Here is a 19,446-nt window from a genome sequence, read left to right as displayed (position 1 = left end):
AGTAAAGCTCCCTCTACAAGGTCCCATCAAACACTCCCAGGGCAGGTACAGCACGGGTTAGATACAGAGTAAAGCTCCCTCTACACTGTCCCATCAAACACTCCCAGGGCAGGTACAGCACAGGTTAGATGCAGAGTAAAGCTCCCTCTACACTGTCCCATCAAACACTCCCAGGGCAGGTACAGTACGGGTTAGATACAGATTAGAGCTACCTCTACACTGCCCCGAACAACATGCCTCAGTCCCAGCCTCAGGAGAAGCCCGTTCTGCATCATTGTGATATTTTTCCTGTTTTCCACACCAACCGACCTGTGGCCTTGTAAATGAGTTGGCGATCTAGTGTAATTTAAGGTGGTTTATTGATTGCATCCCAAGCCCAGGAAGAGATTTAAGATTCTCCCAAATTTTTGACATGTAGAATCTTGAGAGCCAGTCGCCTGGAGGAAATTTAATTCCATCAGTCTTGGCTATATGCTGGTCGTAGAGATGAAAGGTTCGTGTCCTACCCAGAAGGATTTTAATATTACGCTTCTGTTTATAGGATTCGGAGGTCACACTCGAACCCAGGGAACTCCCCTAACTGACTGTAGTAAACTCATTAACATTTTTTACCTGCAAGTATTTATCCTATTCCCTTTTGAAAGTTATTATTGAATCTGCTTCCACCGCCCTTTCAGGCAGCGCATTCCAGATCATCACAACTCGCTGCGTAAAAAAGTGTTTCCTCATGTCGCCTCTCGCTCTTTTGCCGATCACCTTAAATCTGTGTCCTCTGGTTACCGACCCTTCTGTCACTGGAAACAGTTTCTCCTTATTTACTCTGTCAAAACCGTTCATGATTTTGAACCCCTCTATCAAATCTCCCCTTAACATTCTCTGTTCTAAGGAGAACAATCCCAGCTTCTCCAGTCTCTCCACATAACTGAAGTCCCTCATCCCTGGTACCGTTCTGGTAAATCTCTTCTCGAAGGCCTTGACATCCTTCCCAAAGTGCGGTGCCCAGAATTGGACACAATACTCCAGCTGGGGCCTAACCAGTGTTTTATAAAGGTTTAGCATAACTTCCTTGCTTTTGTACTCTGTGCCTCTATTAAAAGCCCAGGATCCCATTTGCTTTTTTAACAGCCTCCTCAACTTGTCCTGCCACCTTCAAGGACTTGATGCTCTTTCGATACCCCTAAACTTCAGCCCGTCACAACCACTTCAGGAATAAGCAGTGACTCACCATTCCAAATGCTCGTCACAGCATTGTTCCCCGCATAGAATCAGCCTTATGATTGGTCAAAGGTTCTTTTGATTGACAGTGTTCCTTCTCACTGCAGAACAATCAACAATCCCGCCCACAAGGTACAAAAGCCAATCATAGGCACCGAAATTGGTACACGCCTTCATTTTGAAAGTTGCTAGGTAACGCAGTTCCTTTTTAGCACAGTTGAACATGTTGAGATGTTGCTGCTGCTACAAAAGGCTTACATATCCACCCATATCAGTATCAGTATCTGAGCCTGAAACGAAACCTGAACCTAAGGCTGAGCCCGTACGAGTACATTTACATGTTCCTGGGTCTCCTGCTGAACTTGACTTTCCGCAGGTAACTGAATCTGTATGAATACCTGAGCCTGAGTCTGTACAGGTACCTGAGCCCGAGTCCGTACAGGTACCTGGATTTGAGTCCGTACAGGTACCTGGATTTGAGTCTGTACAGGCCCCTGGGTTTGAGTCTGTACAGGTTCCTGAGCCTGAGACTGTATCAGTGCCTGAGTACGTGTCTGTACAGGTATCTGGTTGTTGGGATGAAGGTCCTGTCTGGCTGTTTGCTGTACATGTTCTACATGAGATGAGCTTGGGGCAGCTTCACTCCAGATCTCATGGGCCCATAATTCAGCATTAGGTTGGAAATTTTACTCAGAAATGGCTTTAAGGATGGAGAGTGTGGGATAAGCCATTTTACTCAGCAAACATATCAGGAGCTTTACTCTGTATCTAACCTGTGTTGTACCTGCCCTGGGAGTGTTTGATGGGACAGTGTAGAGGGAGCTTTACTCTGTGTCTGACCCGTGCTGTACCTGCCCTGGGAATGTTTGATGGGACAGAGTAGAGGGAGCTTTATCCTGTATCTAACCCATGCTGTACCTGCCCTGGGAGTGTTTGATGGGACAGTGTAGAGGGAGCTTTACTCTGTATCTAACCCGTGCTGTACCTGCCCTGGGAGTGTTTGTTACGAGCACTGTTTGCCCAAAGTTCAGTAAGTGTTCTATGCCCCAGCACTGACACCTTGGCTTGAACGATCAGAAAAATCAATTCCCTTCCAGCAAGAAAAGAAAGAATGGTGTTTGAGACTCTCATGAAGAGTAAATTAGCAGACAATGGACTTGAGCAAGAAAACTGTCAGAGTTGAGGTCATTGCCTGCAAATCTATTCGAATGTTTTGTACACAGTTATCATTTTAATAATATTAGCGATGATAAAGAGTGAAGGGTTTGGCACTCAGGGCTGCAGAACCTCCTGCTTTGTTACTCCCATCATCCCATCCCTTCTCCAACCCCCACCTCGGAGCACACTATTCCTGGGCTGTTACACTGAACTCTGTTGGCACGGAGCTGGGACTGAGGGTAGTTCTGGCGTTGAGTTATGTTGCGGGTACCTGGTACCTCCCCATGCACCATCAAAGAAAGAACGGGGCCTTTCATGACCTCAGGATGTCCCAAAGCTCTTCACAGCCAATGAAGTACTTTTTGAAGTGTTTAAATGTAGGAAACGCGGCAGCCAATTTGTGCACAGCAAGATCCCACAAACAGCAATGTGATAATGACCAGATAATCTGTTGTTCTTGGTGATGATGGTTGAGGAATAAGGTTGATGAGGTTGGCCAGGACACCGGGGAGAACTCCCCTGCTCTTCGAAATAATGGCCGCGGGATCTTTCGCGTCCATCTGAGAGGGCTGATGGGACCTCGGTTTAACGTCTCATCCAAAAGGCGGCACCTCCGACAGTGCAGCACTCCCTCAGTACTGCACTGGGAGTGTCAGCCTAGATTTTTGTGCTCAAGTCTCTGGAGTAGGGCTTGTATTCAAGAAAAGCTACCTCCCAGCACTGGCGCTGAGTGTCAGAGCCCTGACCTCATGCTTTTGCTCATTCTGGACTTGCCCCAGGGTTGGAAAAGCCCTCAGCCACCCTGAGGGGCCCTTGGCCAGTGCAGGTCGCACATCCCCGCCTGCCTCCCACACAAAAGGTTATCTCTGTATGTCTGCCTGCTCACCTGAAGTCCCTGCGGAACAACAAGTGGGAATCGCAAGGAAGGCCTTTCTAGTTTGGTGCAGTTGGAGGAGGCAACAGAGAGGGAAACCGTGGCCCGAGGAGGGAGCGAGGCCGTGGGGACCCAAGGCCGGAGCTGAGGGTTGGTTGACCCTGTGCTCGAAGCCCCTGACAGCTGACCAATCAGAATAGTTGCATCAACAAATCTGATCCCAAACAGTTTGGGCCTCACAGATAGGCTTTATATTTAATGGCTTGTTTTAATTTCAATGATATTATAGAGTGCAATAAAGAGTTCCCCTTTTTCTATTTATTCTTGGGGTGTGGGTATGAGCCCTGAGAGTGGTTTGGTACAACTTGCTGGGCCACTACAGAGGGCATTAAGAGGCAACTACATTTGTGTGGGACTGGAGTCACATTACAGGCCCAGACCGGGTAAGAACGGCAGGTTTGCTGCCCTAAAGGGACATTAGTGAACCTGTTGGGTTTTTATGACAATCCGACAGCTTCGTGGTCACTTTTACTGATATTTATTTCCAGATTTATTTTTAAACTGGATTCAAATTCTTAAACTGCCCTGGTGGGATTTGAATTTCCGTGGTCAGAATTAGTGGTTCAGCCTCTGGATCACTGGTCCAGTAACATAACCACTACATTACTGTACCCCTAGCATTGCTCACATTGAACCTATTAGCAGAGTTCCCCTGCCATTGCTCCCAATGAATGTACTAGCAGAGTTCCCCTGCCATTGCTCCCAATGAATGTACCAGCAGAGGTCCCCTGGCATTGCTCCCAATGAATGTACTAGCAGAGTACCCCTGCCATTGCTCCCAATGAATGTACCAGCAGAGTTCCCCTGGCATTGCTCCCAATGAATGTACTAGCAGAGTTCCCCTGGCGTTGCTCCCAATGAATGTACTAGCAGAGTTCCCCTGCCATTGCTCCCAATGAATGTACCAGCAGAGTTCCCCTGGCATTGCTCCCAATGAATGTACTAGCAGAGTTCCCCTGCCATTGCTCCCAATGAATGTGCCAGCAGAGTTCCCCTGGCATTGCTCCCAATGAATGTACTAGCAGAGTTCCCCTGGCATTGCTCCCAATGAATGTACTAGCAGAGTTCCCCTGCCATTGCTCCCAATGAATGTACCAGCAGAGTTCCCCTGGCATTGCTCCCAATGAATGTACCAGCAGAGTTCCTCTGCCATTGCTCCCAATGAATGTACTAGCAGAGTTCCCCTGGCGTTGCTCCCAATGAATGTACCAGCAGAGTTCCCCTGCCATTGCTCACAATTCATGTACTGGCAGAGTTCCCCTGGCATTGCTCCCAATGAATGTACTAGCAGAGTTCCCATGGCATTGCTGCCAGTAAATGTACCAGCAGAGCTCCCCTGACATTGTTCCCAATGAATGTACCGGCAGAGTTCCCGTGGCATTGCTCCCAGTGAATATATCAGCAGAGTTCCTGTGGCATTGCTTCCAGTGAATGCACTAGCAGAGTTCCCATGGCATTGCTCACAATGAATGTACCAGCAGAGTTCCCGTCGCATTGCTCCCAGTGAATGTACTAGCAGTGTTCCCCTGCCTTGCTCATAATGAATGTACTAGCACAGTTCCCCTGGCATTGCTCCCAATGAATGTACTAGCAGAGTTCCCATGGCATTGCTGCCAGTAAATGTACCAGCAGAGCTCCCCTGACATTGTTCCCAATGAATGTACTAGCAGAGTTCCCCTGGCATTGCTCCCAATGAATGTACCGGCAGAGTTCCCGTGGCATTGCTCCCAGTGAATATATCAGCAGAGTTCCTGTGGCATTGCTTCCAGTGAATGCACTAGCAGAGTTCCCATGGCATTGCTCACAATGAATGTACCAGCAGAGTTCCCGTCGCATTGCTCCCAGTGAATGTACTAGCAGTGTTCCCCTGCCTTGCTCATAATGAATGTACTAGCACAGTTCCCCTGGCATTGCTCGCAATGAATGTACTAGCAGAGTTCCCATGGCGTTGCTCGCAATGAATGTACTAGCAGTGCTCTCGTGGCATTGCTCACAAAGAGTTGCAGAATATGTTATTTTATTAAAATTGGGTTTCTTATCAACAAACATTGATGGGGAAAGTGTCCCAGGAAACACGTGCTATGCGATACACAGAAATACATACATAGAAGTTACAACACGGAAACATTCGCCCCAATCACTCCCTGTCGGTGTTTACCCTCTATACGAGCAAATAGTTCCAATCACATTTATCCTCCCTGTTCCCATATCCCTTCAGCCCCTTTTCCTTTGTCCACCTATCTAATTGAATCTTTAATGTTGACATAGTTTCTGCCTCAATCACTAATTGCAAGACCTCAAAAATATGGATAGTCTGATCAATTACAAGCAAAAAAGCCACTACATTCTTTGACATGCTATTCAACAAAAGAAAGAAAGACCTGCATTTATATAGCACCTTTCACAACCTCAGAACGTCCCAAAACGCTTTACAACCAATGAAATACTGTCACTGTTGTAATGTAGGAAACGCAGCAGCCAATTAGCACACAGCAAGATCCCACAAACAACAATGAAATAAATGACCAGATAATCTGTTTTAGTGATGTTGGATAAACATCTGCCAGCTCACCAGGGAGAACTCTCCTGTTGAAATAGTGCCATGGGATCTTTTATATCCACCTGAGAGGGCAAACAGGGCCTCAGTTTAACATCTCATCTGAAAGACAGCACCTCAAACTCTCCCTCAGTACTGGTACTAGAAGTTTCAGCCTGGATTATGTGCTCAAGTTTCTGGAGTGGGACTATGAACCCACAACCTTCACAACTCAGAGGTGAGAGAGTGCTATCCACTGAGCCACAGATGACCCCAATCTTTCCTTTGAAAATATAGCAAGAAATTCACAGGACCAGGCAGATGCATGAAGGGGGAAGGGGAGATCAGGGGTGGTGGGGAGAGAATCCAGGCAGTATAGGAATTTTTTAAAAAATATATTCGTTCATGGGATGTGGGCGTCGCTGGCGAGGCCGGCATTTATTGCCCATCCCTAATATGGATTCAGGGAGGGGCAGATGGTTACGTGCGGTCAAGAGATGAAAGGACTATAATTGGTATTCTATCTTCTCCCCTTTTCTCGTGCTGGGCAGAGGTTCCACTGGCACCAACTGTTGGTCGCCCTCCGACACCTCACCCAAATGGGTGTTCTTCATGTTTGAGCCCAGGAGCTGGAATCCTGGCTGATTTTCCCCCTCCCTGGCCCATGGGTAAATTTCCTTGCATAGTTCCCCCCCCCCCAGTACTTTGATTCAAAGTTTTGTAAATCTTTCCTTTGCCCTCTTTCCTCAGGTGCTGGCAAGTTTACGGACTGTGAGGAATAACTTTGGCGTCTTGACGAATCTACAGGATCAAACAAAGTGCAAGTAAGGGTTCGATCAGGGCGTAGGAAGCTTCAGCTCCCTCCTTAACGAAACGGGCTCCGCAGCGTAGTGTTCTGTGAGATCCCCGCGACCCTCCTCCCTTCCCCTGTGTTCCTGGCGATGGGCCCCGGATCTTCCTAGATCTGTGAGGAACAGCGAGGGGCGGGCAGCACTCACGCAAGGAGCTACGGCCCAATCTTGGTTAGACCACACTTGGAGTATTGTGAACAGTTCTGGTCTCCATATTATTAAAAAGGATACAGAGGCATTGGAGAAGGTGATAAAACGATTCACAAGGATGATACCAGAAATGAGAGGATATCCTTATCAGGAAAGGCTGAACAGGCTGGGGCTCTTATCTCTAGAAAAGAGAAGGCTGAGGGGTGACCTGATTGAGGTCTTTAACATTATGGAAGGGGCTTGATAGAGTAAACGTAGAGAAAATGTTTCCACTTGTGGGGGATTCCAAAACTAGGGGCCACAAATATAAGATAGTCACTAATAAATCCAATAGGGAATTCAGGAGAAACTTCTTTACCCAGAGAGTGATGAGAATGTGGAACTCGTTACCACAAGGAGTAGTTGAGGCGAATAGTGTAGATGCATTTAAGGGGAAGCTGGATAAACACATGAGGGAGAAAGGAATAGAAGGATATGCTGATAGGGTGAGATGATTGTAAACAATTTTACAACACCAAGTTATAGTCCAACGATTTTTATTTGAAATCTACAAGCTTTCGGAGGCTTCCTCCTTCCTCAGGTACATTTACCTGAGGAAGGAGGAAGCCTCCGAAAGCTTGTAGATTTCAAATAAAAATCGTTGGACTATAACTTGGTGTTGTAAAATTGTTTACAATTGTCAACCCCAGTCCATCACCGGCATCTCCACAGGGTGAGATGAAGTCGGGAGGGAGGAGGCTCGTGTGGAGCATAAACACCAGCATAGACCCGTTGGGCCGAATGGCCTGTTTCTGTGCTGTAGTTTCGATGTAACTCAATGTAATCTGTGACTGCCCCCAAGTTGACTGGTGTGTCGGAGGGACGCATCCAGCAGAGTTGGTAAATGGACTCCCAGGAGCTGAGCCCATCAGAGCTGGGAGGTTCCAGGTGCATTTCCTGGTCAATGTTGATCTGGCTGTCCTCCGCCAAGGCTGGTAGTTATGGCGACAGCTGCTCTCAGTAGCCTCCGATTGGGGGTCGGGGGGGGTGGGGGTGGAAAATCAGCCAGGGTCCCTGCTCTTCGATCGTTGTGCAGTGACTGACCACTGCTGGGAAGAGCTCGTGTGTGTGCGTGGATGTCAGCTGAGGACAAGATTGGGATAAGGAACAAAGCCACAAAATTTTTCCCTTTTTTAAAAGGTGTGAGGAATGGTTACCCTGTGGGACAAATAGTTTCAACTGGCCCAGGAATTTAGTACCATTTCCATCAAAGATGGCAACTTATAAATTGGTTTGTGTGTAGTTCAGTGCAGAAGTTTTATGGGTGACTGAGTCGCCCCCATTTGTGAGTAGAAATACCTCATACTTGCCCCCTCAAAGGGAAGTCGAGGTACTGTGCTTCCTGCCCTGGGAGTGTTTGATGGGACAGTGTAGAGGGAGCTTTACTCTGTATCTAACCCGTGCTGTACCTGCCCTGGGAGTGTTTGATGGGATAGTGTGGAGGGAGCTTTACTCTGTATCTAACCCGTGCTGTACCTGCCCTGGGAGTGTTTGATGGGACAGTGTAGAGGGAGCTTTACTCTGTATCTAACCCGTGCTGTACCTGCCCTGGGAGTGTTTGATGGGATAGTGTGGAGGGAGCTTTACTCTGTATCTAACCCTGTACCTGCCCTGGGAGTGTTTGATGGGATAGTGTAGAGGGAGCTTTACTCTGTATCTAACCCGTGCTGTACCTGCCCTGTGAGTGTTTGATGGGACAGTGTAGAGGGAGCTTTACTCTGTATCTAACCCGTGCTGTACCTGCCCTGTGAGTGTTTGATGGGACAGTGTAGAGGGAGCTTTACTCTCTATCTCACCTCTGTTGGACCTGCCCTTGACACACTCACTGACATTTCATATTTTGGCAAACACCAGCCTGAGTGAGAGGCTGAATTGATCATTTCCTTATACAGTTGACCTGTGCTCGTGGTCTCGGTTGACCTGAAGCCACAGTGATGAGGCGTGGCGATGTTCTGTTTCCTGACCCTGTCCTTGTGCTTCTCTTGTCAACAGACGATCGGCAGGATGCAGTTCGGGGTCGTGTCGTGCTACGCTGTCAGGTGAGTGAAGGGGTTCTCAGTGGCCTTCCTCCACCGGGGCTTCCCGCTCCCCATGTCAGTCCCGCGACAACTGTTGGAAAGCGGGTGGGTGGACCTGGGAGTGAGGCGGGATCAGGCTCGACTGTGATGCCCCCCCATAGCGAATAGTCTGCGACACTCACTTGTCGCGATTCACAGGTGAAGAATGGCCGCCTGGTCATAGGGACTGGGGGAGGGGGGATACCCAGCCTTGTTGGAACCCGTAAACCCAGCGAGAGTCAACGCCCTCAGGAAGGGAGGGGAGTGAATTGGCGGCAAAAAGCAGAAGGGGGAGGTGGAACTGATGGTTTGTGGATGTATCCCCTAAAGCTCCAATTTTCCTCAGGGTTCCAGGCCTACACTAGGCCTTGTCATGGTAGGAGTGGGAATTGCAGTGAGTGCCATTTACGCCAAATCTCATAGAATCTTACAGCACCGAAGGAGGCAATTCGGCCCATCGATTCCATGTCAACTCTTTGAAAGAGCAATCCACTTAGTCCCACTCCCCACTGCTCTTTCCCTATAAGCCTGCAAATTTTTTCCCTTCTAGTATTTATCCAATTCCCTTTTGAAAGTTATTATTGAATCTGCTTCCTCCGCCCTTTCAGGCAGCGCATTCCAGATCATAACAACTCGCTGCGTTAAAAAAAATTCTCCTCATCTCCCCCTCTGGTTCTTCTGCCAATTACCTTAAGTTTGTGCCCTCTGGTTACCGACCCTTCTGCCACTGGAAACAGTTTTTCCTTATTTACTCCGAGAAGTATCTGCTGATAGGGTGAGATGAAGCAGGGAGGGAGGAGGCTTGTGTGGACCATAAACACCGGCATGGATCTGTTGGGCCGAATGGCCTGTTTCTGTGCTTTACATTCTATGTAATGTAAAAAAAAAATTACTCTATCAAAACCCCTCATAATTTTGAACACCTCTATTAAATCTCCCCTTCACCTTCTAAGGGGAACAATCCCAGATCTCTCCACTTAACTGAAGTCCCTCATCCCTGGAACCATTCCAGTAAATCTCCTCTGCACCCTCTCCAAGGCCTTGACATCCTTCCTAAAGTGCGGTGCCCTGAATTGGACGCAACGCTCCAGCTGGGGCCCAACCAGTTGTTTGTAAAGAATATCCGCCTTGTTTGTCCCGCACTGGAGATTTGCACATGTTCCCCTTTCCAAATGACATCGTAAAAGAGGCGGGACCGGTGGGGTTGACACACTGTAGGGTGGCCCGGAGCAAGCGCTAACGGTACTTTAAGGTGGCTGAAATGGGACCCGCCAGAGGCCGCTTTCCCTACGGCAGCCAGTGGCAAAGTATTGGGCCCGAGTGGAGGTGCAATCCCACTATTTCCACACTCCTCGCCCACTCACATCTAGCGGGCACCCACCCACCTTATTTTGAGTTAGCCTGATCCCTGCAAATTCTGACGTTTAGCGGAGAAGGGGCACTCCGCTGTTGTTATGGCGACAGAACAGGTTGGCGGGTTTTTTGACCCCAAACTGCTCAAGGGCGATCTTCTTCTTGGCTTAGAGACAGGATGAAAGAAAGAAAGAACTTGCATTTATATAGCGCCTGTTCATGACCTCGGGATGTCCCAAAGCGTTTTACAGCCAATGATGTACTTTTTGAAGCGTAGTCACTGTTGTAATGTAGGAAACGCAGCAGCCAATTTGCGCACAGCAAGATCCCACAAACAGCAATGTGGTAATGACCGGATAATCTGTTTTTAGTGATGTCGGTTGAGGGATAAATACTGGCCCTGGGCACCAGGGAGATCTCCCCTGCTCTTCTTCAAAATAGTGCCATGGGATCATTTACATCCTCCTGAGAGGTGCACAGGGCCTTGGTTTAACCTCTCATCCAAACGACAGCATACTCCAACACTCCCTCAGCCTGGATTATTGACTCAAGTCTCGTGGAGTGGGGCTCCGAACTTACAGAACTTCTACCTCAGACCTGAGAGAGTTACCCACTGAGCCACAGCTGACACGGATGATACATGAGCTTCCAGCCTCTGAAATCACATCAGTGCGCCGAGCAGATTGGTGCAAACATATGAATCGGCTTGTGTTTCTTTTCGCGCCCGTGGACTGCGCTCCGAGCCCTAAGCAGTAGACACTCCAGATCTGGTTTTTCCTTGTGCTGTCTGGCAACGTACCTGGGGAGCCCACAGAGGGCTGCCTCTCATGCCGCAGTGAGTATGCTAACCATCCCATTGACGTCAGCAGAGGACCATTAATGAGAACACCAGGAGCAGGCTCTTTGCTCCCCGGCAGTTTGCTCAAGCTGCCAGCAAAACCCCCCCCCCTCCCCCTCCCCCTGTGGTCCGGCAGACACTCACTCCGTCATCTTTCACTGACCTTCGAGCCCGTTTAACCCTTTCCCGTACCGGAGGTGTGCATTGCCACTTTAACCCCTGCGCCTGCACCTGGTGGCTGAAGGTTTACAGATCCACGTAGAATCATTGAATACCCCAACCCACCCCCTCCTCATTTGCACATTTAAAGGGACATCACTACCCTGCACACAAAAAAAAAGCCACTGGCCTCTAGCTATATGCTGCTGGTTTGCAGTCTCGAACCATCACTGGATTGCTGGCAGTGTGATGAACCACATGTCTCCTCTGTACCCTTTGCCCACCTGAAAAGTCACTGCAGACCTGCCCCCCTCGCCCCCGCCTCATTTAAAGGGAGTATGGGGGGGGTGGGGAGGGGAGGAATTACCTCACCTCCAGCTCAGTCCCTGCGATGCCTTCTCCGAAAATGTTGGGGTACATCCTCCACATTGTGCCCTCACGGTCCCTTTGCGCGACCCTGTTCTACATTTTTTTTTTGAAAAATGAACAGGATGTGTAACCACGAGAGAGACACGGCCTGGTCACTGTAGCCCTGGCAACCGCGGCGCTAAACGTTTCTGGAGGTTGGTGTGTGGCTCAACGGGTGATTGCACTGCCTGGTGTGGGACTGAGCAACACCAGACCAGGAGGCTGACCAGTCCCAATCCCACTCTGTGCTGAATTAGCAGATCTCTGCAAAAGCAACGATAGAGGGTCTGCAATTGGTCTCAGCACTCCTGGCTTGGGGAGGGGAACAGAGTTCCTGCCCCTGATATTTGTTGGATGGCCCTTGCTGGAAAGTGCGTGCGTGTCGTTAGTCTGTGCGTAGGTGTCCGTGTCCGTGTGTGTGTGTCCCCGCGTGTGTGTGTGTGCGTGTGTGTGTGCATAAAGTGAGGATGGGATCAGGATATCAGCTGTAATGCCCTCCAAAGTTGAATAGCCTGCACGCTCTAGTCTTACATCCAAGCCTGATCCTGTCCTCCCCTGATGATCAGGACTGCGTAACGCGGTAACCAGGAATCCTGCCCCATTGTTTCCCTTTCCCTAACCCCCAAAAAAGTCCAACTGCAGACACCCCCCCACCCCCGCCCCCACCAGCTGTCTTGCTGAGGTCACTTAACTCAGCACGGAGCGGAGGTCGAAGCTGGAGTCTTTCCTGGGCAGCACGGGCTGGTACTGCACTGGAAAGTCCCGAATCTCTCCGGTTCCCTCGCACGCAGCCCAATGTAAAGTCCAGACCAAATGCACGGCTGCCCAGAGTTTGGCCTCAGACAAGCCACAAAACCTCCCCCACTCTCTGAAAGATTCTCAGGTTATCCTCGGGATGCCCTCCCGGGAAAAGTGGCAGGAGCTCGGCTGTTGATTTCAGTAAAGTTTAATTATTAAACTCCGTGCTCCTCCCTGTAAAGTTTGCCCGTCAGCAATAGTGCAACTAATGGCTCCCAGGGGACCTGTTAGAGGGTCAGGCAGGTTACTAAATATACCCACAGACCCAGCACTCCTCTCCGATCAATCAAGCTGCAACTTTAATTGAGCACAGCAGTGAACAGCCTTGAGTGTTCCAAATAAATCCACAGAGCACAGGAGCGACACTCAGCATCGCCAAGCCCCCCCTCCTAGTGGTGTCAGCCGTGGCTCAGTGGGTAGCACTCTTGCCTCTGAGTCAGAAGGTTGTGGGTTCAAGCCCTCACTCCATGAGACTTGTGCCCATAATCCAGGCTTGGTGCTCCCTGGTACCAGTATTGAGGGAGTGTTACACTGTCAGATGGTGCTGTCTTTTGGATGAGACATTAAACTGAGGCCCCCCCACCGTCTGCCCTCACAGGTGGATGTAAAAGACCCCCTGGCCACTATTTTGAAGAAGAGCAGGGGAATTCTCCCCGGTGTCCTGGACCAATATTTATCCCTCAAACAACACCTGAAACAGATTATCTGTTTATTATCTCATTGCTGTTTGTGGGATCTTGCTGTGTAGACTCCTGTTGAATCAACACTGTACACTCTCTGGGTGTGAAATTCCACTGGGGCAGTGGAAGACTATCTGGCGGCTCTGCTCGAGGATCTGCCAGGCCCTATGGGTCTTTGGCTCCAAAAGGACCCTGAGGGCAGAATATAACCGATCCCCATTCGGGTAAAGTTTGGGGTTTTCAAAAGGCCTCAAAGGGGCTCATGTCAGCTCTCTAAACTGTTTGACTCCTTCTTATCATCAGAAAACTTTGAGATTGTGTTCCTTAAACCCAAATCCAAGTGATTTTTTGATATCAAGATGCACTGCAGCAACTCGCCAAGGCTTCTTCGACAGCACCTCCCAAACCCACGACCTCTACAACCTAGAAGGACAAGAGCAGCAGGCACATGGGAACAACACCACCTGCACGTTCCCCTCCAAGTCACACACCATCCCGACTTGGAAATATATCGCCGTTCCTTCATTGTCGCTGGGTCAAAATCCTGGAACTCCCTTCCTAACAGCACTATGGGAGAACCGTCACCACACGGACTGCAGCGGTTCAAGAAGGCGGCTCACCACCACCTTCTCGAGGGCAATTAGGGATGGGCAATAAATGCCGGCCTTGCCAGCGACGCCCACATCCCGTGAACGAATAAAAAAAAAAAGTGGACCGAGGACTGACTCCTGGAGATCACCAATTCCAACCATTCTCCAATCCCAGCAACACCCATTTATCCTAACTCTTTGCATCCTGTCCATCAACCAACTTTCCAACCATGCTGCTGCATTTCCTCGTGCACCGTCTGCCTGAATTTCTCTAACAAGCCTTTAGTGAGACACTTTACTGAACACCATCTGAAAATCCATATACACCACATCTATTACCTCACCTTTATCTATTTAATCAACAACATTTATAAACCCCCTTAATGCAGAAAAATATCCCAAGGCGCTTCACAGAAGCGTGATCAGATAAAAATATTCACTGTGCCAAAGGAGGAGATATTAGGAGGGGTGACTACAAGTTTGGTCAGAGGTGGGTTTTACGGAGGGTCTTAAAGGAGAGGGAAACGTTCAGATGCGGAGGGGTTCAGGGAAGGAATTACAGAGTGTGGGGCCTAGGCGGCTGAAGGTATGGTTACCAATGATGGGGTGAAGGGAGGAGGACCAGAGAGTTCAGGGGGTGTGGTTGCAGGGCTGGAGGTGGCGACAGGGATAGGGAGGAGCATGAACGGAGTTTAACACAAGGATGAGAAATTTAAATTTGAGGCATTGCCGGACCAGAAGCCAATGTCGGTCAGCGAGCACAGGGGTAAATGGGTGAGCGGGATTTTGTGATGGGTAAGATATGGGCAGCAGAGCTTAAGTTTACAGAGGGTGGAAGATGGGAGGTCAGCAGGATAACATTGGAATAGTCAAGTCTGGAGGTAATAAAGGCATGGATGAGGGTTTCAGCAGAACATGGGCTGAGGCGGGGGGAGACGGGCGATGTCACAAAGGTGGAAGCAGGAGATTTTTAGTGACGGAGAGGATAGGGGGTCGGAAGTTCAGCTTGAGGATGAATAGGACGCAGTCATTGCTTTTAAAAATTCTCTATCTAACCCGTGCTGTACCTGCCCTGGGAGTGTTTGATGGGACAGTGTAGAGGGAGCATTACTCTGTATCTAACCCGTGCTGTACCTGCCCTGGGAGTGTTTGATGGGACAGTGTAGAGGGAGCTTTACTCTGTATCTAACCCGTGCTGTACCTGCCCTGGGAGTGTTTGATGGGCCAGTGTCGAGGGAGCTTTACTCTGTATCTAACCCGTGCTGTACCTGCCCTGGGAGTGTTTGATGGGACAGTGTAGAGGGAGTTTTACTCTGTATCTAACCCGTGCTGTACCTGCCCTGGGAGTGTTTGATGGGACAGTGTAGAGGGAGCTTTACTCTGTATCTAACCCGTGCTGTACCTGCCCTGGGAGTGTTTGATGGGGCAGTGCAGAGGGAGCTTTACTCTGTATCTAACCCGTGCTGTACCTGCCCTGGGAGTGTTAGATGGGACAGTGTAGAGGGAGCTTTACTCTGTATCTAACCCGTGCTGTACCTGCCCTGGGAGTGTTTGATGGGACAGTGTAGAGGGAGCTTTACTCTGTATCTAACCCGTGCTGTACCTGCCCTGGGAGTGACTAATATGGAACCTGAAGAAATGATCGATTGTCATTTGGTGACTGAGAGTGAGACAGCAAGGAATAACGGGCTGCTGTGGGATCAGCGAGAATTGCCCCTTATTTTGACAGTGGGCTGTGGGGGGAGAAATTTTGATAGGGAGGTGATGGGTTCTCTTACATTTAATGCTGAGGAAACAAACATTTTCTGTATGTTTTTAAACACTGTGAACAATGTAAATCACGCAAGATTCCTTCACAGAGTGACCTATGGGTGACACTGTCACAGCAGAAGTCATGTATGTTTTTCTATTAACTCCTCCCCACCTCCAAACATTAAATGTCCGTCAAATAATGACCGTAGGTCACCTGTGCTAATATCTCCTTATGTGGCTCGGTGTCAAATTTTGTTTGATCATCGCTCCTGTGAAGCGCCTTGGGACGTTTTACTACGTTACAGGCGCTGTATAAATGGGAGTTGCTATTGATGTTGTTGATAAATTAGTCGAAAAATTAGATTCGCTTTTTATTTTGTGCCTCTTTTTGCCGGTTTTGTTCTCCCTCTCAGTGTTTTGTGGTTTTCTGGTAAAATCATTTTGTTTCTCCCCAGGGAATTTTCCCCCGTCTCCTGCTACAGGCCCTGCCTCTCGCTGGGACACTGTGCCACCTGTACCCGCAGACCTCCCCTGCCCAAGCAGCCACCCTTGGCGTGTGAGCCTGCGTTGATATTCCGATCGCTGAGGGGGCCGGGGCATCTCAGAGGATCCCCATTCTCTCCTCGCCCGCCGACTCCTCACACTTTCCAAGGGTCACTGGGTAGCATCCAGGGTGCAAGAGCCCTGCCTGATATTCACAGCCCAGGGGCCCAGAGTCCAACTGTAGCCCGTCCACCTCCTCCCTCAACCACCACCTTGGCAGAGATGAGCGATACTCAGTACGGACTGGGAATCGAACCAGGGGCTTTCAGGATATAAATAGAATTACATGGAACATACAGCACAGACACAGGCCATTCGGCCCAACAGGTCCATGCCGGTGTTTATGCTTCACATAAGCTTCCTCCCACCCTTCTTCATCTCACCCCATCACCATATCCTTCTATTCCTTTCTCCCTCATGTGTTTATCCAGCTTCCCCTTAAATGTATCTATATTATTCACCTCTGCTACTCCTTGTGGGAGCGAGTTCCACATTCTCACCACTCTCCGGGTAAAGAAGTTTCCCTTGAATTCCCGATTGGATTTATTAGTGACTATCTTATATTTATGGCCCCTAGTTCTGGCCACCCCCGCAAGTGGAAACATCTTCTCTATGTCTACCCTATCGAACCCTTTCATAATCTTAAATACCTCTATCAGGTCACCCCTCAGTCTTCTCTTTTGTAGAGAAAAGAGCCTCAGCCTGTTCAATCTTTCCTGATAGTTATAACCTCTCAGTTCTGGTATCATCCTTGTAAATCTTTTTTGCACCTTCTCCAGTGCCTCTATATCTTTTTTATAATATGGAGACCAGAACTGCGCACAGTTCTCCAAGTGTGGTCTAACCAAGGTTCTATACAAGTTTAACATAACTTCCCTGCTTTTCAATTCTATCCCTCTAGAAATGAACCCCAGTTCTACGTGACTTTTTTTTTATTCGTTCATGGGATGTGGGCGTCGCTGGCGAGGCCAGCATTTATTGCCCATCCCTAATTGCCCTTGAGAAGGTGGTGGTGAGCCGCCTTCTTGAACTGCTGCAGTCTGTGTGGTGAAGGTTCTCCCACAGTGCTGTTAGGAAGGGAGTTCCAGGATTTTGACCCAGCGACGATGAAGGAACGGCGATATATTTCCAAGTTGGGATGGTGTGTGACTTGAAGGGGAACGTGCAGGTGGTGTTGTTCCCATGTGCCTGCTGCTCTTGTCCTTCTAGGTAGTAGAGGTCGCGGGTTTGGGAGGTGCTGTCGAAGAAGCCTTGGCGAGTTGCTGCAGTGCATCCTGTGGATGGTACACACTGCAGCCACAGTGCGCCGGTGGTGAAGGGAGTGAATGTTTAGGGTGGTGGATGGGGTGCCAATCAAGCGGGCTGCTTTGTCCTGGATGGTGTCGAGCTTCTTGAGTGTTGTTGGAGCTGCACTCATCCAGGCAAGTGGAGAGTATTCCATCACACTCCTGACTTGTGCCTTGTAGATGGTGGAAAGGCTTTGGTGAGTCAGGAGGTGAGTCACTCGCCGCAGAATACCCAGCCTCTGACCTGTTCTTGTAGCCACAGTATTTATATGGCTGGTCCAGTTAAGTTTCTGGTCAATGGTGACCCCCAGGATGTTGATGGTGGGGGATTCGACGATGGTAATGCCGTTCAATGTCATGGGGAGGTGGTTAGACCTTCTCTTGTTGGAGATGGTTATTGCCTGGCATTTGTCTGGCGCGAATGTTACTTGCCATTTATGAGCCCAAGCCTGGATGTTGTCCAGGTCTTGCTGCATGCGGGCTCGGACTGCTTCATTATCTGAGGGGTTGCGAATGGAACTGAACACTGTGCAATCATCAGCGAACATCCCCATTTCTGACCTTATGATGGAGGGAAGGTCATTGATGAAGCAGCTGAAGATGGTTGGGCCTAGGACACTGCCCTGAGGAACTCTTGCAGCAATGCCCTGGGGCTGAGATGATTGGCCTCCAACAACCACTACCATCTTCCTTTGTGCTAAGTATGACTCCAGCCACTGGAGAGTTTTCCCCCTGATTCCCATTGACTTCAATTTTACTAGGGCTCCTTGGTGCCACATTCGGTCAAATGCTGCCTTGATGTCAAGGGCAGTCACTCTCACCTCACCTCTGGAATTCAGCTCTTTTGTCCATGTTTGGACCAAGGCTGTAATGAGGTCTGGAGCCGAGTGGTCCTGGCGGAACCCAAACTGAGCATAAGTGAGCAGGTTATTGGTGAGTAAGTGCCACTTGATAGCACTGTCGACGACACCTTCCATCACTTTGCTGATGATTGAGAGTAGACTGATGGGGTGGTAATTGGCTGGATTGGATTTGTCTTGCTTTTTGTGGACAGGACATACCTGGGCAATTTTCCACATTGTCGGGTAGATGCCGGTGTTGTAGCTGTACTGGAACAGCTTGGCTAGAGGCGCAGCTAGTTCTGGAGCACAAGTCTTCAGCACTACAGCTGGGATGTTGTCGGGGCCCATAGTTTTTGCTGTATCCAGTGCACTCAGCCGTTTCTTGATATCACGTGGAGTGAATCGAATTGGCCGAAGACTGGCTTCTGTGATGGTGGGGATATCGGGAGGAGGCTGAGATGGATCATCCACTCGGCACTTCTGGCTGAAGATGGTTGCAAACGCTTCAGCCTTGTCTTTTGCACTCACATGCTGGACTCCGCCATCATTGAGGATGGGGATGTTTACAGAGCCTCCTCCTCCCGTTAGTTGTTTAATTGTCCACCACCATTCACGACTGGATGTGGCAGGACTGCAGAGCTTTGATCTGATCCGTTGGTTGTGGAATCGCTTAGCTCTGTCTATAGCATGTTGCTTCCACTGTTTAGCATGCATGTGGTCCTGAGTTGTAGCTTCACCAAGTTGGCACCTCATTTTTAGGTACGCCTGGTGCTGCTCTTCTACACTCCTCATTGAACCAGGGTTGATCCCCTGGCTTGTTGGTAATGGTAGAGTGAGGAATATTGGCAACCAAAGCTTTTTTGGCAACCAAAGGTATTAAGGGATACAGGCCAAAGGCAGGTATATGGATTTAGATCACATATCAGCCATGATCTTATCAAATGGCGGAGCAGGCACAAGGGGCTGAATGGCCTACTCCTGTTCCTATGTAATATGCCGGGCCATGAGGTTACAGATTGTGTTGGAATACAATTCTGCTGCTGCTGATGGCCCACAGCGCCTTATGGATGCCCAGTTTTGAGCTGCTCGATCTGTTCTGAATCTATCCCATTTAGCACGATGGTAGTGCCACACAGACACGTTGGATGGTATCCTCGGTGCGAAGTCGGGACTTCGTCTCCACGAGGACTGTGCGGTGGTCATTCCTACCAATACTGTCATGGACAGATGCATCTGCGACAGGTAGATTGGCGAGGA

General features: G+C 49.3%; 1 protein-coding gene across 7 annotated transcripts in view; it reads left to right on the top strand.

Moving 5' to 3' along the window:
* The window catches only part of LOC137299633 (3',5'-cyclic-AMP phosphodiesterase 4C-like), a 221,160-nt gene that overhangs the window by 167,548 nt on the left and 34,166 nt on the right, over positions 1-19,446 (top strand). For all 7 annotated transcript variants that reach the window (XM_067968541.1, XM_067968539.1, XM_067968540.1 and 4 more), the window contains 2 exons: positions 6,594-6,667; positions 8,876-8,922. In XM_067968541.1, the coding sequence (XP_067824642.1) occupies positions 6,594-6,667; positions 8,876-8,922 (121 nt within the window). The remainder of the gene's footprint in view (positions 1-6,593; positions 6,668-8,875; positions 8,923-19,446) is intronic.

The sequence above is a fragment of the Heptranchias perlo genome, chromosome 29, assembly GCF_035084215.1.
Source record: "Heptranchias perlo isolate sHepPer1 chromosome 29, sHepPer1.hap1, whole genome shotgun sequence".
In the NCBI taxonomy this organism is placed as follows: domain Eukaryota; kingdom Metazoa; phylum Chordata; class Chondrichthyes; order Hexanchiformes; family Hexanchidae; genus Heptranchias; species Heptranchias perlo.
This window is presented reverse-complemented; position numbering and strand designations above follow the sequence as displayed.